Source organism: Thermobia domestica, chromosome 2 (assembly GCF_964235325.1).
Source record: "Thermobia domestica chromosome 2, izTheDome1.hap1.1, whole genome shotgun sequence".
In the NCBI taxonomy this organism is placed as follows: Eukaryota; Metazoa; Arthropoda; class Insecta; order Zygentoma; family Lepismatidae; genus Thermobia; species Thermobia domestica.
In genome coordinates this window covers 73,397,071-73,422,688 of record NC_137455.1, presented here as the reverse complement: position 1 = coordinate 73,422,688, position 25,618 = coordinate 73,397,071, and the positions used below count along the sequence as shown (strand labels likewise).

Sequence of the window (25,618 nt, the reverse complement as noted above, 5' to 3'; positions counted from 1 at the left end):
CAGAGAGGTATACTTTCAGAATAGAAATATCTTCTGAAAAAAAAATCGCTCACTGTGTTCCAGCAGCCCCATTAGAAAATCAAATTTTGAATTTTTAAAAAAAATCCAACTAGAATAAGCTCAAAATTTTCACGTTCGGATTTTAAACTTCGAAATAAAACTTTGCGAAAGTGACCTCTCAAATATTAGCTATTGTTCTATATTTGTACTTTCACGTATGTTAACATTACATATCCTTTTCATAAAATCAATAAATAAATTTTCTCTGGGAATCATATGTTATTCATGAATACCACTTTAAAATCGAGACCAGTTTCTTTTAGACCAAAGTTATCATGATATTTGTTCACAATTAGTGTTGTAAATAGAAAAAAAACGGTTCGTATTTTTTCAGAAATTTACGTTTTTTTTAGAAAAAAAACATTGCCTCTCGTTTTTTTTCTAAATTTCGTTTTTTTTTCAAATAGTCATTTGTAATGCATCTTACGTCAATTTAAGTATGAAATATTTTTATGTAGGTGTAATTACCGTAAAATGCAACATAAATTATACGCTAGATACTGATACGCTACAAATATTTTACAATTTACATGAATACCATACCTATTAACAATTCGGGCTTCAGCAGTTTTCATCACTATCAACTAAGAAATAAAAGTAGAAATGAAATTTTGTTTTTTCGTGAAAGCAGGCCTTTAATAAGTACAAAAATAATGTCACGAACAGTATCCAATAACTTGTCTGAAGGTAAAAACTAATACTAATTTGCCTAATAGTATTTTTCTAAATGTCATATATAAATAATTTGTCGACTAGATATATATGATATGCAGATCCGGCTCTACCATATATTCAACACGTGCATTTGCATGGAGCGGCAAGCTTGGATGGTCCGGCAAAATCTGTCATAAGTATATTGTAATATCCTATGTGATGTGGTAAACAAGCAATTCTACGCATCAATGTTTACAAACACCTCCACATAGTTCGGCAAGAGGATCTCCCACCAGAGGGACCTATAATCACATGCAGACGACGGCTTCTGGCCCCTCCCACGGAGCAGAAGACATCGGAGCTGCAACGCCACCGCCACCCAAAGGACCCTATAAATTGGATGGACGAAGGCAACTCGATACCAGTTTTCTGGAGACCCTCCTTTAGTCTGCTACGGGACTCTTGGAGTAACATAACCCCAGGCCTCTAATCTGCTATGGGAATAGGCCTATCCCATCTCCTGGCTTAGTCTGCTACAGGGCTCTGTCTGGGAATCCTAGCCTCAGCCGCTTAGCCTGCTACGGGGCTCTGTTGGCCACTCAACCCGCCTCTGCTTGCTACGGAGCATTGATTCCTTAAATCCACTCCTCTTAGCCTGCTACGGGGCTCTGTTGGAGATCCTGTCTGCGACCTTACGGTCAAAGACCACCTATAACTCACCTTGATTCTAGAGAGATCAATTTGTATAGTTTGTTAGTGAAAATACTTTTCTAGAGGAAACTTTTAATAATAAAAACTGGTAGTGTGAGTCGATTCCGGACGCTCTTTTTATTAACGGCTCTACCCAAAGATCCTGTATGAGACAAAGTTTTACAATATTATTTAAATTAAATATTTCTTGTCGGAAACAGACTTCATAAGGATGGTAGTTACATTTAAAAGCTGACCTATTTGAATACTACATTCATAAATTATGTTTAGGTTGCATTAGTTTAAGGCCACATGGACAATGCTAAAGCAAATGGTCGGATAAATCCGAGCACAAATTGCTTGATTGTTGTCAAATGCAAGAATTCAATTCTCGAATACTAGTGAATATCTGTTCCATTTAGTAAGTTATCACAGTTTTGATATGAAACTAGTCTTGTTTTTGTCAGAAACAAGTTCCTTATCATTGAAGATAGAAACAAGATTTTTTAAATGTTAGAAGATATAGAAGAAAAATCAAGAAATAAAGATAAAAGAGCTAGTTGCACTGGAATTGCAAACTGATATATTGAGATTGAAGGTCGATAGTGAATTCTATAAAAAGGATTACCATCTTTCCTCTGCAGGTGTGTTTGCTTTATCTTTCACTAACATAATAGATTAATATTTAAAAAAAACAGACAGACACAACGGGATTGCATTTTTAGTAAGTATTTACGCCTTTCTGAGTGCAACTTCACTTACCCTCACCTTTGTTGTTCATGATGGAATAGCATACTTAAAATCATGACTTTTAAGATTTGTTCTTTCTGGAGAAAGCGGGAGGCGGCAAATTATGCCATTGCACGAGGCGACAAATTGACTAGGACCGGCCCTGATGATATGTATATTAAAGACATGAATATAGGATGACTCTATTTGAAGTAATGCAGAGTGTTTCAAAATTAATATTAGGGTTTTGAAACTTTGTAGTATCTATTACAATAACTTACAATTATAAATGTTATATCAAATGAAAGAGCAACTCAAACAGTTATGTACTCACGCATGTACATGCATTGTTTCTTCTGTCTGCCGTTAGAAAGAGCAAGTAGCAAAAATGGAGACTAGAGAGCAGAAAGCTTTTTGTGTTTTAATAAAGACTGAATCTGTACAGTGCAACCGTCTGTGTGAAGAATATTAAGGAGAAGCTTGCAACTACGTCTTTACCGTTTGCAGTTGCTACAGGTCTAAAGCCTACAGATTACGGTTTACGTGCCAATTTCGCAAGTGAAATATTCCTGCATAACAATGAAGATTTTCTGGATCGTGTCGTCTTCAGTGATAAATTGACCTTTCACCTAAGAGCTAATGTAAACACTCATAATGTTTGCATCTGGCCGTCAGCAAATCCTCAGGAGATGATACAGATGAAACGAGACTCCCCTAAATTGAATGTGTTTTGTGCCATATGGCAGAAAGTTTATGGGCCTTTCTCTCCTATCGACTAGATGTGTGCCGTGTGACGAATGAATCTCACATTGAATACTTGTAGCAAAGACTGTTTGAGGTGCTCTTTTACTTGGTGCATTGCTTGTAATTGTACATAAAATGTAATAAGTACTACGAAGACTTAAAGCCCCAAAATTTATTTTGGAACACCCTGCATTTCTCATCAACAGTGTTGGAACTAAAATGTAAAAAGGAGAGAAAATTTTCCTTATAAAGTTATTGTTTACAACAACGATATTATTATTAGTCGAGACTATAACTACAACAACAACACGAGTTAGTAGTCAAAAAAATGTAATCAAATGTATACTCGGTGGCCCAGGTGGCCAAAGTGGCACACACGGGTGTGTCACTTGTTTAATCCGCTCCTGTGTGGACACTAATTAAGATATCGGGATATTATTCTTGCAAAATATAGCTAGACTATAGTTTTTCATATTAATTTCTTTTTCTTCTTGTGTCGAATTTCCTTCTCAAATTTCACCCCAGTCAAAAATTCGAGAATTTTCTAATTTCGAATTTCCTTTACTTCTTTATTCCTTGTAGCTTCCTTAGTTGTAGAAAGACATCCTTAAGACTTGCCAGGGAGGTACCTCGGATGGATACCTGCGCCTGCGCGCAGTGTTGCCAATTAGGGAAATTACAATTCTCCTATATTTGGGCAAAAAATTAGAAATTTTTGTTTATAAATCCGTACCTATAAGTCCGAGTGCAGGTCAACTTACGCCAATCGAACATTTGTCCTTACTTAACAAACGCAAGTACAGATCGTTACAATGGGGTAATTAGGGGGCGCACGTAAAATTCGTATTTAGGTTCTAATCCTTGATTTTTCTAGTTTTTGACTATTCTGTTTACCGTAATATATTTTTGGTAAATAGAAACTTTATTCCTCAAATATCGCCATCATACTTGTAGGATATATTAGTGGTGTTCCAATGTTTAATTTAAGATAATTTGCGTCTGTCTGGTAGCAGTGTTGCCAGCTACATAAAATTTTAATTTCAGATTTTAGGAAGAAATTTTGGAAAAAATATATGTTTTGTCTCTATTATTTACCTCTTGTTGGCTATATCGGAACAAACGTACCAGTATCTGCAAGTATCATCTTTGCTCTACACAACGCACTATAGAAAGTTTCAATAGGATAATTAGGGGAAGTACAGTTGAGGTTTATAGTAGATCTTGTTCTCTAATTGGAAAGATAACTGTGATTTTTTTAAAGGTAGAATGAGATATTTTTTATTGACATGCTTACTTTATTAGATATCGTCACAATACTTGTAGGATATATTAGAGGGATACCAAAGCTTATTTTAAGATAGTTTGTGTGTGTCTGATGGTAGTGTTGCCAGCTACAGAAAATTTTAATTCCAGATTTTAGGGGCAAATTTTGGAAAAAAAATCCCTTTTTTATTTCTATTATTTCCTTCTTGTTGGCTACATTCGAACAAACGTACCAGTGTATAACAGCCTCATCCTTAGCCTACACAGCGCACCACAAAAAGTTTCACTAGAATAATTAGGGGAAGTACAGTTAAGGTTTATAATAAACCATTTTCTGGAAATGGTAAGAAAATGGTGAATTTGTGAGGTAGAATGAGTTTTTTTTTTAATTTCATGCTTACTTTGTTATATATCGCCATGATACTTGTATTATATATTCTTGGCGTACTACGGTTTATTTTCAGATAGTTTTCGTCTGTCTCATGGCAGCGTTTCCAGCCAAAACAATTAATTCCCACTATTAGGTGAAAAATTCGGAAAAAATCCCCTTTCCCCTCTATTATTATCTTCTTACTGGCTACATTGAAACAAACATATCACTACCTGAAAGCTTCCTCTTTGCCCTACAGAACGCACCATAAAAAGTTTCAATAGGATAATTAGAGAAGCTGTAGCCTCGGCATATTTGATTTTTGCTTCTGAGGTGTAAAAGGAGTCAAAATTTCATGTGCATGACAGATTTTTTTTCCCTCTTTGAATGGAAGCCAGCAACTTTAGGATTTCACTGTACCTTGTCAACACACCAAAGATTTGTTTAGGTGACTTGAACCCATATAGCAGCAGTGGTGCTAGATACAAAAGATTTTGAAATTCGGTTAGGGAATTTTTTGTAAATTTTCACCCCTACATTTCCCTTAATAATTTCCCGCCCGTTGGCAACAATGCAATGCAACTTACACCAAAAAAATAGCCACTTCTATTTTATAAAAAACAAGACCTTAAGCATACCAATCAAATGAATAGTTTTTGATCAATAAGTCACTAACTGGAAATGTAGGAAAACGCCAAAAATGACCTGGGGCCGAAAGGAATAATCGCACAATTTTGCTCGTATAGGTACAAAGAAACAAATGATTTGTAAGTTACGAGGGCTTTGACTCAAGTTCTGTTGATTATTTCAATAATCTGCAACATAAATCAATAAATAATAGTTGCCAGAAAAAAAACAGACTTTTGAAAAAAAACATGAAAAAGAACGATGTTTTTTATTGAAAAAAAACTTCACAGAAAAAAAACCGTTTTTTTACAACACTATTCACAATATAGCATTTTTGTCAACTAGAGCAACCCAAAAACATAAAAAGCATAATTGCAATTTACACAAATGGCTGGTACCTCGAACATGGTTGTGGTTGTCTAAAGGTCCAGAAGAAACACTGTTGCCAACTCGCCAGTGTGAAATGTCGCTAGTTTAGTACTCTAAAGTCGCTAGAAGTCGCTAAACGCCTCCTGCCAAGTCGCTATACAATTTTACAAAGGAATTAAAATAATTTAAATATTTTTCATATACAATGGAAGACTCGAGTATTTTTTTTTAAAAAAAATGGCCATCTTGAAAAATATAATGCACTATGCTCTTTCAAGAATACAAAATTAATAAATATAGCATTGAAAGTTTGCAAATACTTAAAATTTTGGATCACTTTTCCCTATTCCCTCTTATTGAGTACGATTATCTTTTTTGGGGGGGGTTGGGGAATGCATGTTGCTTTCGTATTGGAACACTTCACCGAACTCACCCCACGAAATTTCTGTATAATTTATATTAAGAACAACCGCAGTTCAATTAATATATAAATCACACGCACTACACTGAACCAGAAAAGCACAATGTTCTCCAGCGTCACTGTCACTGTACGCACTGTGCAATGCAAGAGGTTACCAGCTATTACGCAACTAGTTAGATACGGGAAATTCCCGGATTTTCGAACCACAGCGAAGAAGGGCATAATCCTCATAGCAGCGATGAATCCAACGAAGTAGGTCGCTCATAGCAGTAGTGCAACCGAGTGTGTAAAAGTAATTATTAGTATCACGAACTGCAAAATTTTGGATACTTTAATACTGTATAAATATAGAACAAAATATTTGAATTCCTAAATGTCGCTAGATTTGTCGCTAGGCGCTAAATAAAAATTTTTGTCGTTACACACTTCCAAAAGTCGTTAGTTCTAGCGACAAAGTCGCTAAATTGGCAACACTGAGAAGAAACTAATTTTAAAAGCATAATTCTAGAATATAAAGCATAATTTAAAATTTATAGCACAATTCTTGGAAAATTCTGTTTAACTGCAAGTTTAACATACTGTATTAATATTTTTTAAAACTATTTACATTGCAAAATCATTGAGAACATAACAATGCAACAATGAAAAGCTTAGTTTTACTTCTGTAAACTTTTCGTTGTAATTCTTTGATGTGCAGAAAATAAAAAAGGAAAAGAAGAAAACTTTCCGCCAACAATGAACAGTATATAGGAACTCCACTATGGGTACCTCTAGAGCTTGAGCACTTTCTGTACTTTTTGGTCGCATCTTGTACTTTTCCTTTCTGTATATATGGTCGAGTAAAGCATACCGTATCTCTTTACAGTTCATTAAATATGAAAGAAACTGGTTGCCTTTAATATTAATAAAATATATCAAGATATTTAGAATATTTAATGCACTAGGTATAGTAAATATACGTTATACAGGATTAATGTAAAACAATGATTGAAAGTAGCAATAAAGCATAATTTGGGAAAAAATAAAGCGTAATTAAACCAAAAATAAAGCATAATGTGGGTTGCTCTAGTCATAAACAAATCAATCAATGATATGTGCTCAAATATTACGTGTGCGTCCATAAGCAATTACAATCAATATTTTTATATGACAAGCAATAACGGTGTATACTTATTATGTAATAATTTGGTTTCTTTTATAACACTCCATTGTGATATATACCCACTAAATACTTCTCAATATTCCTCAAGTGTATTTAATAATAGGCCTATAAAAAGTGAACTTTTCTCCGATTATTTGTAAATTGAATTGCACGATTAACCAAACTTATTCATCTCCCTTCCCCAATCAAAGAATTCAGGCTTTAGGGATGAAATTTGAACCTGAAATTTTATCATGAAATCATTTCAGAATTCTAGGTGTGTAGACTATTAACTTATAGACCTTTGTATTCTATTGCGTAGTTGATACATTCCACTTAGCAAAATGATTATATTTATTTTTTTACAGACATGAAAGACTTCGGTCAACTATCCAGTAAAACGGTGACGGAAGTCCTCATGTTGGAGATGAAAATGGCACCCGCTGCGAAAACGTATCTTATATCCGGTTACCCACGAAATATGCGAGACGTTGTCGAATATTCGGAAAAGGTAAGTACTTTTATTCGAAACTTAAGCTTGCGTTACATTTGAAAGTTCGATCTAGCTGTGAGTGATGTAGTGTGGTAGACGTATTTAAGATTTTATTTAGCGAAAATATTTTTTGAAGCAGTCACCCTTTTACAAAATGTTTGTGTGTTCTCGGAGCTGTAGTGAGAAGCCTGTGTGGGGAATCTCAAATATTACATTAAATCAAATAAAACATGGTTAATTTCAATCAACTATTTTAATAATCAATCATTCCATGCCCATATGTTTGGGGTTAGAAGATCATGTTAGATATAGTGTTCGTGCTGTGTTACCTCCTTTCATAATTACAAGGCAATGAAAACTATTATATCTAGCAAGAGCAAGTTGAGAAATTTCTGATTAGTGCCTGACTCCGTTCAGTGATTGCTTGGGTTAATAAAATTTTAAAAAGTTGTAAGTCATTTAGGAATAACAAACAATAAGAAACAGAGCTCAATGAATGACACACTACGTATTTACTTGTGACAATACTCTTAAAGAATGGTCCTGTTTAATTACTGTAGTTCTGTTCGTAAATATTTTGGTAGTCAATTCGCCAGTGAAATGGGGAACGGCGTATACTATGCGGGAAGATATTATAAGATAAGAGGCCTGTGTATTCTTCAACTGTACCGGATTCAAGACGAAGTCGTGATTTGAAGCCTACGTCAATAGAGGCCCCATCCTTCATAATCTTGATATTGCATAAATACGAAGAAAATAAACGTCCAAGTTGGGTTTGCATCCTCCAATGGTTTTGCTCGTTCATATTTTCCTGTACACAAAATTGACTTCATCACTAAACAAAATTTGTAGAGGGAACTTTGGATTCCTGTTGCATCCTTTCAGAGGTCATTCGTCAAATTGTACCTGACTGTCAGAGGCATTTTCTGTGAGATGTTGTTATGAATGAATTTTGTATAGATTCCATTTGATGATATACAGCACGCCAGCACCAATAGGATTGACCCTTTGAATGATCCGTTTCCTCAATAACCGTCCTAAAGCGTCGTTGCAATTTCATCAGTAGCTGTCCTCGGATGTCTATTGCATACTCTGTCCCAGCACAGAATCTGTTAGCCTAAATTTCTACAGTTTCTTGGAAACGGTACTATGTGAAATGTTCCCTATTTCTGGCTGCTCTCATCATTCAACAACACAGCTTCAATGGTATTGGTGCAGTGACAGTTCTATGTTGCGTCACCTAATATAACAACACACCATTAGGAGCGGACTGAACCAGCCTACTACCTTGCAAATGCGAACTTTGGGTAGAGATGAGACTTCATTAAATCTGTGAACAGATGAGCATGAGAAATATTTCTAGTTCGTATCCCATTGACTTCTATCTGCATAAAGAAATAAAGGTAAATTTTCAAAACAGAAGAATTTTCTTCTCCACGTTTCGACATCAAAGGGTACCGAGACGGTCGAGTCGTCGAACATAGCGGGATTTTGCACCAAAGTAATTGTTGACAACGAACTAGTTAACTTAAAAGAAAATGAAAAACAGATACTTCCGTTTCACTAAATTTTTAAACCATTCAGAAGCCGACGATGTTTTTTTTATAAAGATTTCTTTCTAGTTGTCATAGTAGAAAGATGGGCGCTTTTGAAGTCCATTGTCCTCGGACCAAGGCTTAGAAGAAAATCCAGAAGCTAATTGAAAAGCAAAAATAAATTTAGTCTCGCTGCATGTAAAGTACAATAGTGTCCCTTTTATCTTTCTCCCCTTCATATTTGATACCTCACAAAGAACAAAATTTAAATTTTGTTGACAATATTAACATATTCCAACTTATCGGACCGAAATCCGGGAGTCGACACACAAAATTTATATCCACACATAGCCCATGTAATAATATCCATATTAGCATGGGGGAATTTAGAATGCAATCTCATAACAAACTTAACCATTTAATTTTAGGTAGAGTGATTAATTTGTTAAGATGGATAGTTTTGATTGCACAAATAAAACTAGATATCAGATCAGATAATTACCCAAACTGGTGCTGTGGCCTTACGTCAAAATCAATAACAACTGTCATATTGAATTTAGAAGAGCACCAGATTGGGAATTGAGATTTATTTGCATTTAAAATATGAAAGTTTACAAAATAGTAATGTCAAAATTAATAAAATATTATTTTCCCTTTACCAAATCGCTTCAGTCATATTAAAATATATTCAATTATGGAAACAGCAATTATGTTTCATTGGTTATGGAAGAGATACTGCTTTTTTTTTTCTCGGTATTAATAGCAGTGATTGTAAGATTAATATAAATGCTTAGAAAATGATGCGAAAATATCTTAGCTAATTATTCGAAAGTTAAAAGAGAACAAATTTGAGAGGAACTGCTTCAATTTATTCGTCAAGGAAACATAATCAGTCAATGTGTAAAAAGTATGATATTGTAAGTGACGAAGCTGACAGTGGGCAATATGATCATGGAAGTGAAAAAGAGGAAAACAAAGAAGAGAATACGAAGGTGTTGTAGATGAATGGTAATGCAAATTTGGAAAACATTCCAAAGTGTTCATAGCTTATGCCCTGAAGCTGCTTCACGATTTAAATCTTTATGGTCTATTATATCTATCGTTGTATAAGCATGTTTTTAACTCTTTCACGTACTCAAGTATCTTGTGAACAAATTTTCCCAATCATCAAAGTAATCAAAAATCGTTAGGGTTTACTTGGACAAGATTGGTTGGAAGCTTTTTTTTTTTTTGTGATACGTAGAAAGATCACATGTTTGATTACGGCGCTAAGCTCCAAGCTATATTGAAGCTATATGTAATTTAAGTCGTAACGTTAATAAAACGAAACAACGGAAAAGTAACGTTAATAAAATCCATACTCCATTGCTAGTCACGTGAAAATATAAATATTAGGTTAGATTTTTGGTTGGTATATGTTTGTGTATGTATGCCGTAATTTTGAAGTAAATTTTGAGGAGATAAACTATTACTAGAAATGTTTTAATTGTTGCCTCAAAGTTGAGATTACATTAGATTTTATTTAGTGAAAATATCTACTAATGAGTCTAATCTTAGGGCTTTTTAAAATGTAAAAAAAAAAAAAAAAAGTTTTGCTTTAAAAATGCCGTTTAAATCCACTACACAGTAACTTAAAACACGAATTCCAATATTATGTTTGTTCACAATTATAAATGATAATGCCAATAACACACTGCATGCGTTAGTTTGAAAATGTTCATTTATAACTTTTAGAAAGCATTCGTAATTAATATTTTGAAAAAAAAATGAAAACTTTAAGTTCTGCGTCCCACGATTATGCCGGCTAGGCTAAAGGAGACGGTGATGATGAAATAATGAATGAAATGGTGGAATGAAGAAAGTGGGAGGAAACGGGAGGACCCCGAGAAAACCCGCCAGCACGGTGTTTGTCCACCACAAAGTTCACTTGGCGCGAGCTGGGATCGAATTTTAATCTTTTGATTATATGGTGGTATATGTGTTATTATTTATAAGTTAGAAGATAAACTGATATCTGATAAAGCATATAAACAATATCAAATACGTTTTTTGATATATGGATACAGTGGACCTTCATTTTAGCCTCCGCCCCTGAACACTATTACTATTTTCCTTTTTGGTACTGTCACAGGTAGAAGCTCTTACATGAATGAAGTTAGCTCAGAAATACTTCATATTTGTGTTGGAACAGTTTAAGAAGGAGCGTATTATAAGGCACGTAGTTAGGTTGCCAGATTTTTCAGAGAGAGAGAGAGAGAGAGAGAGAGACAGAGAAAGAATGAAATGAAATGACATTTTCAAGTTTTACGTCCCATGGCTATGCCGGTTAGGCTAAAGGAGACGGTGATGATGAGAAATGAATGCTATGGTAGAATGAAGAAAGTGGGAGGAAACGGGAGAACCCGAGAAAACCCACATACGTCCATCACGAAGTTCACTTAACGCGAACTGGGATCAAACCAAGGACCCTATGCACCAGAGGGAAACGCTCTACCACAGAACCACCGCAGCCCGAGAGAGAGGGAGAGAGAAGAATTTTAGAGTGAGAAAGAAGTGATATTATATATGGTTACACAGAAATACAATGTACAAGAAAAACCCTAGGCGTAGTTGAGTATACTGTGGAAGGAAAAATATGAAGAGGCGCGGGAGACTACAATTGATGGACGAATCTGCTGTTATAACTCTGCGCAAAAAGGCATAAGCAGATATGTTTAATTTTCTAATTTTACAGGAGAAGGAATTAAAGTTTAAAGTGTTCTGAAAAATAAGAATAACATCTATTAAACAGATTTTATTTATCATCTTTGGATACACTGCTTTTACAACTATATAAAATTTGAAATTGATAGGTCTCACCATTTTGGAATTTTGAGGATTTTTTGTACATATCTTGTTTTACCATCTTTTAGTATTGTCCTTTTTCAACTGTATGTTTGCCTGATCACAATACATATTATGAGGAAACTATAGTACTGGGATTGTTTTTTTGTAAAAGAAAAGATTTTACAATTTATCAGTTCCCACAACAGCGTAATAATGTACTGTAATGTCAGAATTGAGGGGTTTTATGGAAAAAGGACCCGAGTTGAATGCATTTATTATGGAACTCGGAACCGTTTTCCATCCAACTCCTCAATTATACAAGATTAGAACAATGATCATAATAAGAGCATTACTCATTCTCATCCAGCTGATTAATGTCATCCACTTCGTCAAATTCTCTGGACCTGGCACCAATTGGAAGATTACGATAGAAGTCATGGCAATCACGGTGGATCAAATCTAGCAAAGACAGCAGGTCTTTCTTCTTCAAAGGATTAATGCCTAATAGACCATTATAGGATTTCGGTACAACAATATTGGTAAGATTCGTTGGTCTACCTTTTCCTTTCCCTCTTCTCAAATTTAGTACTCTGAACGGTTCTTCTTCGTCTTGAGTATACTTTAAAGTACACTTTGCCAAATTCTTCGCTGTATCTCAACCACTTTATGTTCAGCCACTGTACTTTCTGCCCATCTTCGTCAATTGTTCGTTTCACCAATACGCCTGTCAAAACTTTCGAGAAAGCTATAAAATCTTCTTGTGTTATTTCAGCAACATTGAATGACTTTTTACCTCTGATCATTCGCACAAATTGGAACCAGTCTCGTGGAACCATTATCTTGAACTCATCCCCCATTTGCTTCTTGGCTTTTTTCGATTCAAGCATGGTCACTGTCACATTCAAGTCGTATATGACCTGGCAATAAAAACTTTTGATCAATAACTTTAATGGATGGTCTCTTCAAAATTGTGTAGCTGAACATGATAGCCATGTTAATGTTTGTATTCTGACCTCCACATGTATCTGAATATGTAATAACGCGTGTTACGAAACTTCGGAGTTGCAATAACTTCTTTAAAACACACGAGGCGATTTGATCAGATTCTCTACTAGCTACAAGTTCATGCCACATGAAGCATGTTGATAACTCAGTCAAATGACAATCGCGGATTGTGAGATTGTACGTAGACAATACTCGTTTCTAGTATGCGACACCAGTAGAAATGAATGGAGCTGGTAATACCTGCTGGAGATCAAAAACTATTACTGTTGTATTCAAATCAGTCTTTGTCTTTTCTTTATCTTTACGCTTACTTTCGTATCCCTTCTGTGCTTCAATTATATGTGAATTGTGACGAGTTGAAATGTTTTCCCGTTCTTCAGGCGTAGACGCATGCCTCTTCAGAGCTTTGAATTTATAACATTTTTTACGTATCTACGTAAGGTTCTTCGAATTCGTAACCGGTTTCGGAGAAAACATTACGAAAAGTATCGTATCTTACATATTTTTCTGACTTCATTTGTTTTTCTTGCACATATTCATCATACATCTTTCTAATATTTAAATGACTTGGCAAGTAAATTGCTTCCACTGACTGTCTTCTTGAATAATGACTAACATGCTTTGGATACCTATCAATAAAGACTCTAATTGTTTTCTTTTCCCACTAAGCATATTTGCTGGTTCATGTCTACCTCTGCCGTCAGGTTCAATAATCCCATTAGGAGACGCTCGAAGTTTCTGAATTAGAACATCGATCTTGATTTAGTTACACTATGTACTTGAATTAAAAAAAAAAAAAAAAAACTTTACATACTTCCAGTTTCGAAATGCTCACATCTATATTGTAAATAACTGTTATCATCCTATTATGAGGTGTTCCATTCTTCTTCCCTCTTCCTTTACATTCATGAACCTTATCGCGAATCTCCATGTGGTCACAAAGGTACTGGTCTTGTGTTTGTGGCGTTATTGCATTAAAATTCACGAAAATTCCTTCCTGCATCCCTGCACCACATTTTTGAAAGCAGCTCTCGCAACACTTTTGCATAGGTACAAAGTGTTTGACTTCAAATTTCTTACCTTTCCTGTTAGTATATGCCAAGCCCATATCCTTCTTCTCCTCCTCTTTACGTTTGTCTATCCTTGATTTCCTCTTCTGATTTGAGGAATGCTGCAAACTTGCTGGCTCGGTGACTTGGCATTGTTTCGATTGATTTTCCGCATTAGAGGTATCTGAAAGGAAACAAAGAAAGAAACGTATTTTAGCACAGTATATCGATAGTGGCAAATGAGCAATGTATATTCATTATCTTAGCCGCATGAGGATGATTTCTAAGGAGAGAATCTGCATTTAAAACATTCTAAGAACGTGCGGTAATCTTATGGCCGCAGCTGCAGTACACTGGAAAATCATGAATTCCTAATTAGTCGGCCACGAGCAGGATAGTAGGCGGAGCGCTAATAAGGTAGGCTGCGATGATTTGGTGAACCAGGTGATAAACCACTAGACTTAAGAGTTTATGGCTGTTAATATTGTGCAATAAAAGGATACTACGACAGATCACCACTAGGAAGTTATGCTGAGGCCTTTCCAGTAGAGGACATGAAGCGTTACTTGTTCACTGTGATAAAAAAAAAAAAAAAAAAAAAATACAGTAAACTTTGCTTGTCACTAAAAATGATCCAAATTAATATTAACGTTATCTGAGATTTCTTTTAATACAGTACTTGATAAAAGGGAATGAATACGGTTATTGTGTCATCTTTCCTACTGGCAATAATTGTTCTAGACAGAAAATAAAAATCTTAGTCTAACCTTGGTTAGGCTTGAACGAAACCCTGTCCCTACTACCATGAAGATAACATATTTGCAAAAAAGCTTGTATTTGAAAAATATATTGTTAAAAAGCACAAAAATACCCATAATAATAAATGTGAGTTTTTCTATTGTAAACTTTTTATAGGCCTATTGTTGAAAAATACTCATTTCAAACACATCCCTCTTAGCTCTAAATTAAAATTAACTGTTGATCAAAGCAGAATTTTGTACTTCCATTTTTCAATAAAACATTTAACAAAAACGCATACGTACCATAAAGGTTTCTGAATCCTATTTCATTTTCATTTACTGTAGAACGCTTTTCATAAAATCTCTTTGAAACATCGCTCTCAGGTTTCCAAGTTGGGTCTACATCCGAGTCATCTTGGTTAAGAATATCATTCTGAAAATAAACGTACAGTCGATTTTAATAAGATCCTGAAGTGAAGGGGTCTGACGAATTTTGTACAGTGTAAACTACAAAATTTATTTCGTTTACCTGCTATTCTTAAACGTGAAGGAATAAATCTGCTTTAACTCAACATGAGTGAATTCAACATCAAATGATTTCCTCACATGTCTTTTTTTTTATGTAGGCATATATTATAAAAAATTGAAAATACAACAATAGCCATTTTACATTGGGTTTAACATACGAAATGATTTATCAAGGCTAGACTTGAGCTTTATTGAGGGCAGACTATGTCTCTAGTAATTCCTGATGAATACAGAACTTTTAAATTTTTATGGAATGCACTCGTCTTACCAAGAAACTCAGCATGAGAAAGAGGGTCAATTTTCCTTCTTCATTGTGAAAAAAAGAAACTCTCCAGGTGTTATGAATCACCGTATATCTGGATTGCCAATATGGTTTCAAAATTATTTTAAGACAATTTAACTGCCAATTCTAAGTTCAGTAATCCACAATCATGCAATAATAATAATAAACTATTGAGTTAGAAAATAAACTTACCAAGACAGTCGAATCATCACTCCAGTTGTCGGTTTCCTTATCTTTTCCCAGACAATCTATAGATTCGGGTCTTGTTTCTTGAATACCTTCAATAGTAGTAAAATTAGCAACATTCTCATCACTCCTTCTAGTAGCTACATCTCTGATTGTCTCCTTGACAACCAATCGAGCATCGTTACTCAAAACAATCTGACTACTTTAAGAAGACGTAACTATATCCAGAGAGTCAGATCGATAACATTCTTTATTCACGTCCGATTCTGTGCATTCGTTGAAATCCATCGATTACAACCTGATTGCCTTATAAGTTTACAAGTATGTGATAAGAAGTGTACATATGAATAGAAATGGTCAGAGCACTCCGTACACGTCAGCATCCCAATTACAAGTGAACTGCTGGTCTTGAAACAATATCAGCAGTATAACAAAAGGTTTGAACAATAAAGACAGCAAGCGGGAAAGGCGGGAAAGGCACCATTCAACAACAATATCTGGCCATATCTTCCGTAAGGAACACGAGCCGGCTATGATCCGGCACAGAGAAAACATAAGAGCGGAATTGACGATATGTTGACAAAACAACTTCCTTTCGGCATGAATAATTTTTTTTTTTTTTTTTGAAAGGCATAAGCAGATATGTTAACATAACTTATATTGCCAACTTTGAGAAAAGAATCAGCTTGTTAAATTAAAGATGGCAAAACCAAATATGTTACATATATTATTTTGGCATCCTATATTCTGCACGGAAAATATGTTTAAAAACAGAGCCAAAATGTTCGAAATAACATACCTATTTCTGGCATCTTGGAAATTTTACAAATAAAACATATATGAAAATGCCAAGGCTTATATCTCCGTAACTAAGCACATTTAGCTTATATTACTTTGGGTCACACATAGATCTCACCCCAACAAGCTTAAATGTACAAAAATCCGGATTTCGCAAAAAGTCAACATATCTGCTTATGCCTTTTTTGCGCAGAACTGTTAGCAGCAGAGAATTCAGCTAAGACGAAGAAATTAGCTGAGAATTGTGGAAGATCAAACCCTTTTAGTTTCTGGCAGAAATGGCTGAACATTAATGATGGTGATAATTAGTTAAGAGAGTAGAATTTTACATTTTAAAAGAAGTCAACGTTCTCTTGAATATAAAATTTACCAAAAGTTCTTTTGATCTTTTCTTAAGGAAACCTTACAGTATAATATATATTTATTATTTAGGTAATAAATCAAATGGGCATAGAGATTATTTAATCACCACCCGTACAACTGAGACTAAATGGATGTTTATCGATAAAACAAACACGAGGAAAAATTATTTTTCTATATGTAACATACAAATGGGTTTTGGTCGTAAGTATCGACCTGTTATCTGCAGTTGCTAAGCAACAGGTAGCCTTTGTATAGTTTTCAGTTTGATTCGTGTATTTTCATATGTGTAATACCACTTCCTGGCGCTGTACAAAACCAAAGGAAGGAAAAAAACAGAAAGAGAGAAGAGAGAGAGGGGAGAGAGAAAAAAAACACTCCATTAAACTACATTACCATTTATTTGACGCAATCATTTTCGATCGTTTATTGTTGCACATGACAGCCAGAATTACCGACCGCTAAAAGCGTTTAAAGTGTCATCTTGTGATCTGAAAGGGAGTTGCAAGGTCACTTGTGTTATAAATGACATTTTATTTCCCATGTACTGCCTATGATCAATAGTTAGTGTAATAAGTTGTCAAAATTTAGGATTTGTACAAAATAAACGTTCTTATACCATTGTCTTTTGTGAATCTTTCAAAATAGATATGGAAATTAGTGATGGGTCATTCATGAACGAACTGATATATATATATATATATATATATATATATATATATATATATATATGTATATATATATATATATATATATATATATATATATATATATATATATATATATATATACTGTATATATTTTTAACTTCACGTTCATGTAAACAAGTAACGAACTAGCTCGTTAATTTTGAATTGCTCATTCAAAGTAACTGCCGCGACTCCAGAACCGAAGATAGCTCCTTGCTCGCACGATCATGGAGGTATCCTCACAGTACCGCACACGACTTTGGCCAAGGATGTTATAAAATAGAGGATGTAAATTCATGAAGCCATACTAACAGCTTCGCTACACCATCTTTTTTGGCTCAACTTATAATCAATCTCTCGTATGTTAGAAACTGCAATATCTTAGGTAAGTGCTATTTCTTGAAAACTAAGCAAACAATCGAAAGTGAGCTCGATCACGAAACCAACTGAGGTTAGTGAGCCCGAGCCCGAGTGAACATGGCTCTCACAGAAAGTAATGACTCTGAGCTCAATTAAAGGTAATGGTTCCAAATCCGAATGAAATTGCGCGCGAGCTGAATTGAGACCAAGTCTAACTGAGGAAAATGAGCGCGAGTCAAATTGAGGGTAGTGAACCTGAGCTTAGTTGATGGAAATGAGTCAAAGCTCGAGTCCATTTGAAGATATGAAGCCCGAGCCTGAGGAGCGCGAGATTAATGAACTTTAATAAGAGATTAATGAACACTATCCCGTGTGAGCCCGAACCGTACTGAAAACAATGAGCTGGAGCTCCATAAAAGTAATGACTGGTGATCCGAACGAAATTGAACGTGAGCACAAGTGAGTGCAAGCCCCACTGAGGGTAGTAGGCCCGAGTCCAAATGAGCATGTGCCGGAACAAAATTAGTGAGCGCGAGCTCCAGGAGGCTAGTGCAAGTCTCATTAAAGGATGTGAGTACGAACCCGAGTAACCGCGAATCTTAACGAGAATAGTGAGCGCAAGTCCCATTGAAGGTAATGAATCCGAGCCCAAATGACAACAAGCCCTAATGATGTCAGTGAGCTCAAGCCCCATTGATGATTGTGAGCCCAAGCCCCGTAGAGCGAAGTGAGGTCGAGCACAAGTGAGTACGTGTCCAATGATGTTAGTGAGTCCGAGCCCCACTGAATATAGTGAGTTCCATCCGAAGTAGCCGCGTGCTCAAGAGATTAATGAAATATGATCTCCAATTAGATTATTGAATGCGAGCCTCATTGAAGGATGGTAAGCTCAAGCCCGAATCAGCACGAGGAGCCTCGACGAGAATAGGAAGCGCGAGCTCTATTAAAGATATTAAACCCAAGCCCATATGAGTGTAGAGTTAGTGAGTTAGAGTCCAGTTGACGGAAGTGAGCCCACATAAGTGAGGACAGGTTCAATTGATATTTGCAAACTCGAGTCCAAGTAAGCGTGTGACTGAAAGAGATTATAGTGCGCGAGCTGTAATGAGCCTAGTGAGTGCGAACCTCAGTGAAGGATGTGAGCCCTAGCACACATGAGTACAATCCGCACTGACGACAATGAGTTTGAGTCCCGTAGGGTGTAAAGGGGACCATAGACGATCCACGGTTTGTGCAAACATCATGTTTGCACAAACACTGTGTTTGCGCAAACACTCGGCAATACACAGTTCAACTGTTTGCACAAACTTCAGTTCAATTTTGAGTTCGATCGCGTAAACTGAAGCAGCTTGTTTAGCGATAATAATTGCTTGTGCTTTGGAACGAGAAAGAACGAGAAAACCAAAAGTAAGAAGAGGGTGTGGCTGAAAGAGTGGTTCAAGAAACGGTCTAGTTTAGTCATCAAAATTTAATAGCCAAGCTTGAGATAAGTTCAACTGTGGACTTATTTACGAATGGATTCAACTATATTTGGTGAAATATTGAAAATGGTTACACCTCTTATTCGAAAACAGGATACAAATATGAGAGATACAATATCTCCCGAGCAGAGGTTGTTTGCCACTTTGCGTTATCTTGGTGCGGAAACACGTACGAGGACTTAACAGCCGTTGAACTAGAGATGCAAGGGCTCGGAAAAAAACCGGCTTTTTTGGAAAAAAACTCGGTTTTTTCTGCTTTGCTTTTTTGCTTGGGAAATTTTGGGCTTTTTTCAAAATACTGCTTTAAATTGATAAAACAGACTTTGTATCGCTTCTCTATAACACAAAAAGTCATTTAATTAGTGGTTGATGCTGATAATAATATAAAACATCGAAAATAAACTATGAATTTCGGAAAAATATTTCAAACAATTTTTCTTCAACATATTTACATTATGAATTCCACAGGATTAACCAATGTATATAATAAGAATTTTTTAACCTCCTATATACAAAAGTAAGCAGAGTTGGCAAGAACCGTGGTTGTTTTTGAAAATGCCAAAAACCCGTTTTTTGGGGGATGTTTAAACCAGGCTTTTTTGGTTTAAACCAGGCTTTTTTGACTTAGCTTTTTTGCTTTATGTATTTATATTACATATTCACAGAAAGAAGTTTGTTTCGCCTTGATGTTATTATGCAACAGCGGGGTTATGCCGGAAGAACTCCCATAAGCTTAAAGAAGTGCGGTCAGTAAATTTCTTAAGTTGAGAATCTCCCGCCCTAGCCATTGGGAAAATCCCGTCATTACTTGAAATGTAAGACAATAACGGGAAAATCCTGTTATTGCTTTGCATGTAAAATTTAAAGGTCAACGTACCATAATCAGTACGCTAAAACTGAGGTATTAAATTACAAATTTAGTACCGGTACGTAGATATCATTGAAAGTCCAATCCAAGCTAATGTTGGAAGCTACGTAGGCAATCGATAAATTTTGCCAATTTCTATCAATATATTTAAGCAATATTGGCTTCTTTATAAAACAACACGCATTTAGGATGCAGAAATATACAATTTGGTTTGTTTCGTTTATTTAGGCTTAACATCCTTACGAAATACCGAGGTTATCAAGGAGAAGACTTTCGCTTAAACTGACATCCGAACCGCTACTTGGGTTACGCATGAAAGAAGGTTTGTGGTTCGACCGAGAATTGAACATGGAACACCTTGATTAAAAGGTGAAAGGGAAATAAAACTATTGCAGGTGGTTTGATATCTGGAAACGTTACCAAGAAGTTCACACGATTCGCATTTTTCATTCTTTTTATTTTTGTGGTTTAAACCAGTTATTAAAAAAAAAAAGTTGGTGTAAACCAGCCAACCCTAAAAGTAAACACTTCTTTTTAAAGAATACACAAATAACTAGCAAAATAGTATGTAGTATTTTTACTTTAAAATATTTCATACCCTCTTTTTGAAACAAAATAAAATTAAAATAAAACATAAGAGAAATACTTAGATTTATATGATACACTTAAAGGCTGCACATCTAGAGCTTTTGGTTCTGTATATTCTTGAAATTCTACAGTTAAGTTTTATAGAACCACCATCACAGTTTACCCAATCCTCAAGTTTTCTGAATTTTTAACAAGAGGGATTCAACATATCATTACGGAACTCCCCCCCCCCAAAAAAAAAAAAAAAAGACTACGGAATATATTTAAGTTAAGCTAAATACAACTGCACAACAAACATGACTGAGTGATTAACTTTTGCGCTTCTATCGGGAAGTCCGGGATTCAACCAGCATTCGACCATTCTGACAAAGCTTTTCTTCATTCCATCTGTGAATGTAGAAATAGTGCGTGTACTGTGAGTTGGGCGACTTCCTTTTTTATTGTTTTTAAATCGTTATTATTACTAATTACCAGCAGTGACGGTTTTGCGAAGGTTAGGGGGGCGGTCTTTCGGACTGAAGCCCGTTCCCCAAAGTTACGGAATGTCTGCAACAAACGAAATATCTATTATTTATGCCTTTACTCATAAACTTTAAGCTCCCGTCAAATAAAAATTACGAATGTTTAAAAAAACTAAACATTAGTAAGAAACCCTTCCCAAAATACTTTTCTAAATCCGCCACTGATTCTCAGTATAAAATGATTTTTAAAGTTGTATCCGGAAGATTATTGCTAAACATATAAACGAAACGAAATATTAGTTATGCCTGTACTCATAAACTTCAAGCACTTCCCAAATAAAATTAGGACTTTTTAGGAAACGAAACAATCAGAAAAACCCCTCCTAAAGTACTTTTCTAAGTCCGCTACTGATTATTTGTATAAATTGGTATTCAAGGTTGTGTCCGAAAAATTATTGCTAAATCACTTCACAGCTGCAGTATAACAGAAATGTGGAAGTACGGTTTGACGGATATATTGAAAAACGTACTCTTTGACGGATAAATAGAAAAACGGGCAAGTTTAACTTTTGCGCTAGAAGCTAGAGTACTAAAAGCTCTTAGAAATGAAACACGGATGACAAACTAGAGAAGAAAAAAGATGTCGATAACTCAAAAGTTAAAATAAAGTTAAATAGCCTCTAAAATTACCCTCAAATACTACATTCTTCATGTTAGCTTTAATTCGTAAAACATGTGCTCCATCCATCTTGATGGTGAATTTCAGAGCGAAATATCACATTCAGGTCATGGAATTCTTATCTAACTATAGAATATACTATAAGAAAGCTATTTAGATAGAAAAATCATGAAGTTGAAAAAAGCCAAAATTTCCAAAATTCTCGTTTTTTTCCCAAAAAAGCCGGCTTTTTATGTGAAAAAAACCATCGATTCAAAAAAGCCGGCTTTTTTGCATCTCTACGTTGAACCCCAGACGCTTGGACAAATTATTATAGAAACATGTGAGGCCCTATTTTTCAGATTCCTGCTTTTATAATCTTCACTCTTTACCTTTTACAGTTCAGGTAAATTTCGATAAAGTTCAGTAAATTCTCGCCAGAATTCTGGAATCCTATTCATTGACGCCACAGCGCAAGAAATTAGCGTTTGTACACTAGACCCCCTACTCGGAAATAAATCTCGTGTTTGCACAAACATTCCCATACACGGTCCACGTGATTGCGCAAACATCATGTTCGTGTAAACAATTTTCGAACGAGTTCGATGTCAAAAATGTTTGCACAAACGTTTGCGCAATCAGTTCATACAGCACCATACACCATCAAACTGTTTGCACAAATCCTGGACCGTGTATGGGACCTATAATACCTGTGGGGCACATGCTTACTTGGGCTCATGCTCTTAGAGCGAGTGAGTTTCCTTAGTCATTATTTAGTTTCATTTCTGCTTAATCCGAATGCAACAGTGACACAAACACTGATACATCGTGGACAATTAAATATTCGACCATGCTCTACGAGAAACTCGAACCCTCAATAAATTTTACGCTCATGGTCGTCAGTCTACCACGCCAGACTGCTCTACTACTACACACTGACTACCACTGAGCCATCCTGCCCTCAGTAAAATGGTGCAGTATTGCTTGATTATTATACTTTAGAATATAGATTTATTCTTAAACCTTCTTAGTCTCAACTTCATGCACAGACAATCTTAGAAAGACGAATTTTCAAAAATAAATGTTCAACGGACTGAACTTTCTCATTCACATTTCTTAACTTAAATCATATCATTCTGCAGTTGTGACTTAAATATGAGTAAAATCAGATCCTGCAGAATTTTCGAAAAAAGATTGTCAGAAGGAAACACACTATAAGTAAAGGTCCCTTTCTAGGTTTATCAGAAAGAAATGGATTACACCGTATTCTACAATTAGTAATGAAATATTTCTTGACAAAATAACAAGAAAATCATTAGAACCATTTTTGTCAAAACCGTCGGAACAAAGCATACCACTAACACATCATCTGATATTTTGTACACTTTTTTTGGGCCAAAAATTCAAGAACAATCATTGCGTTGTGTACTTGTTCATTGTCATGCAACAGCTTCCAGTGGAGGCCATTCCGATACTTCGGTCTCACATGTGTGATTCTTCGTAGCAGACATTTCAGAACTTCCATATAAAAAGCTCACTGACAGATTGGCCGTTGAGCAATGTTCCTGGATGAATAATCCTTTGCTGCCGTAAAAAATAATCAGGAGTTTCTTCATTCCTTATTTTGATTGGCAATTTTTATGAATTAGGGTGAATAAGTACCTTCTACTTACCAGTTTGCCGCTTGATTTGCGCATAGTACTGAAAACCCCACGTTTCGTCCTCTGCAATGATGTTCTGCAGGAAATTTGGATTTTGCTCCTTTTTAGCAACGGCCATCAGTTCCTGGTAATGATGGTTTATTTTCAGTTTCTCTCCTTAGTTACGGGATGGGACACGACACGTGCACACAGATTCCGTTTCTTTAACTCCTCTGTTGTTATTTGGCGAGCAGTCTCCGTAATCACCTTCATGAGGTCTGAAATTATTCTGATACTTGCATTTCAGTTCCTGGTAATGATGGATTATTTTTAGTTTCTCTCCTTAATTAAGGGATGGGACATGATACATGCACACAGATTCCGTTTCTTTAACTCCTCTGTTATTATTTGGCGAGCAGTCTTCTTAATCACCCCCATGAGGTCTGAAATTACTCTGATACTTGCATTTCTGTCATTCAAAATGATGTCTTAAACTTTAACAATAACTTTATTTGTTTTGACACGCTTGCTTAGACCTCGCCCTAGTCGTCTTTCATAGACTCCCTTCCAGTACTGGACTGCTATTAACGAACATGGCAACAAGAAATACAATTGTCCCCATAAACCTTTCTCGTCATTTCAAATGTTCCCGTCGGAGTTGTCTGTAAGTGCTCACAGAACTTGGTGTTCATTCTTTGTTTAATTGTTGAAATGCTGAAGTGCTATCACAAGCAAGGGCGCCGATCCTGGGGGGGGGGGGGGGCTGGGCCCCCTATTGTATTTAGAAATATACAATATTTGGCATAATTTGAATGCAATTTGTCTCAAAATCCTCATATAGATACCTTCTGCAACTGATTGCTCCCTGCCTCCAATTTACAGAGAAATCGGCACGCTTGATCACAAGACAAGTATATACTTAGCTACATCATGTACTACATTGTTGGAGAGTTGGAAATGTCTGTATGTGTTCCCAAAGTTATATTCAACTTCCCAAAGTCATATTCAGGCTCGTTTTCTATTTGCCGCGCTGTATATTTTGGTGCAACGTGAAAATTGGAAACATTTTCACGGAGAATCTTATTAAAGCTCTTTACAAATATGTAAGTGTCATGAAACACATCAACTCGTATAAATCTTCAGCTTGTATTTCTTAACCCAGCATTGTAGGGTTGATATTGACCCTTATTTTTTGATATATGAACAAGCTTCCCTGAGTCTTTTTTGCTAAAAATTGTTCGAGAGAAACTTTTCCATGAGAAACTGCTTCTTCTGAAACATTTCAAGAAAAATACCTGTGCCATGTCATAAGATTGTTAAAAATGTTTACTTATGAATCATGTAGAAGATCGATCGAATCGGTTTTGAGAAACTCATCTAAAACAAGCGTACCAGTAAGTGACAGTGGAAGATGCCAATAATGTACCGTTAAGCTGAGAAGTATTATTTATTTAAAGATTTGTATGATGTAGATCAACGCCCAACATGGCTTGTTATTCCTTCTTATTGTCTTTGCCCCAGTTCGTCATTAATGAATGTAATAAATAAAGCTATTATGATATGCTTTCTTTCTGTATTTTTTATACTTAGTAATACTTAATATAATTATGAAATAATATTTCCTTTTTTTTCTTTATTCAGATTCAAATCGTTAACGGCGTTATTTTAGTTAGTTGGCGGCAAAAAATCCTCGAGCGGCAAATCGACTATGGTGCCAAGTTAGGACATGTGGTACTCAGTTTAGCCAAAATGGAACTCAAGAATTTCTACAAAAATGTCATGCCAGTTGCCGACTACTTCGATCAAAGAGGGATGTTGATCATTGTAAGTAACATATTTAAATAAGTTTTGTTTATTAACATCCTTTTGCTTACCTAATTTTTGAAGAAAAACTAAAAATATCCTTGAAATTTATTAATTAGATATAAAATACTGATTTGTTTCTACGGTCATTCATGCAGAAAGGAAATCAAATACGTAATATACTGTACAGGGTAGTCCA

The 25,618-nt window shown here is 35.4% G+C and overlaps 1 protein-coding gene across 1 annotated transcript in view; it reads left to right on the top strand.

Annotated features, from left to right (window-relative positions):
- Positions 1-25,618, top strand: part of LOC145672755 (adenylate kinase isoenzyme 5) — a 167,277-nt gene that overhangs the window by 101,080 nt on the left and 40,579 nt on the right. The window contains exons 4-5 of the mRNA XM_081741925.1: positions 7,437-7,579; positions 25,258-25,440. Coding sequence (XP_081598051.1) covers positions 7,437-7,579; positions 25,258-25,440 — 326 coding nt within the window. The remainder of the gene's footprint in view (positions 1-7,436; positions 7,580-25,257; positions 25,441-25,618) is intronic.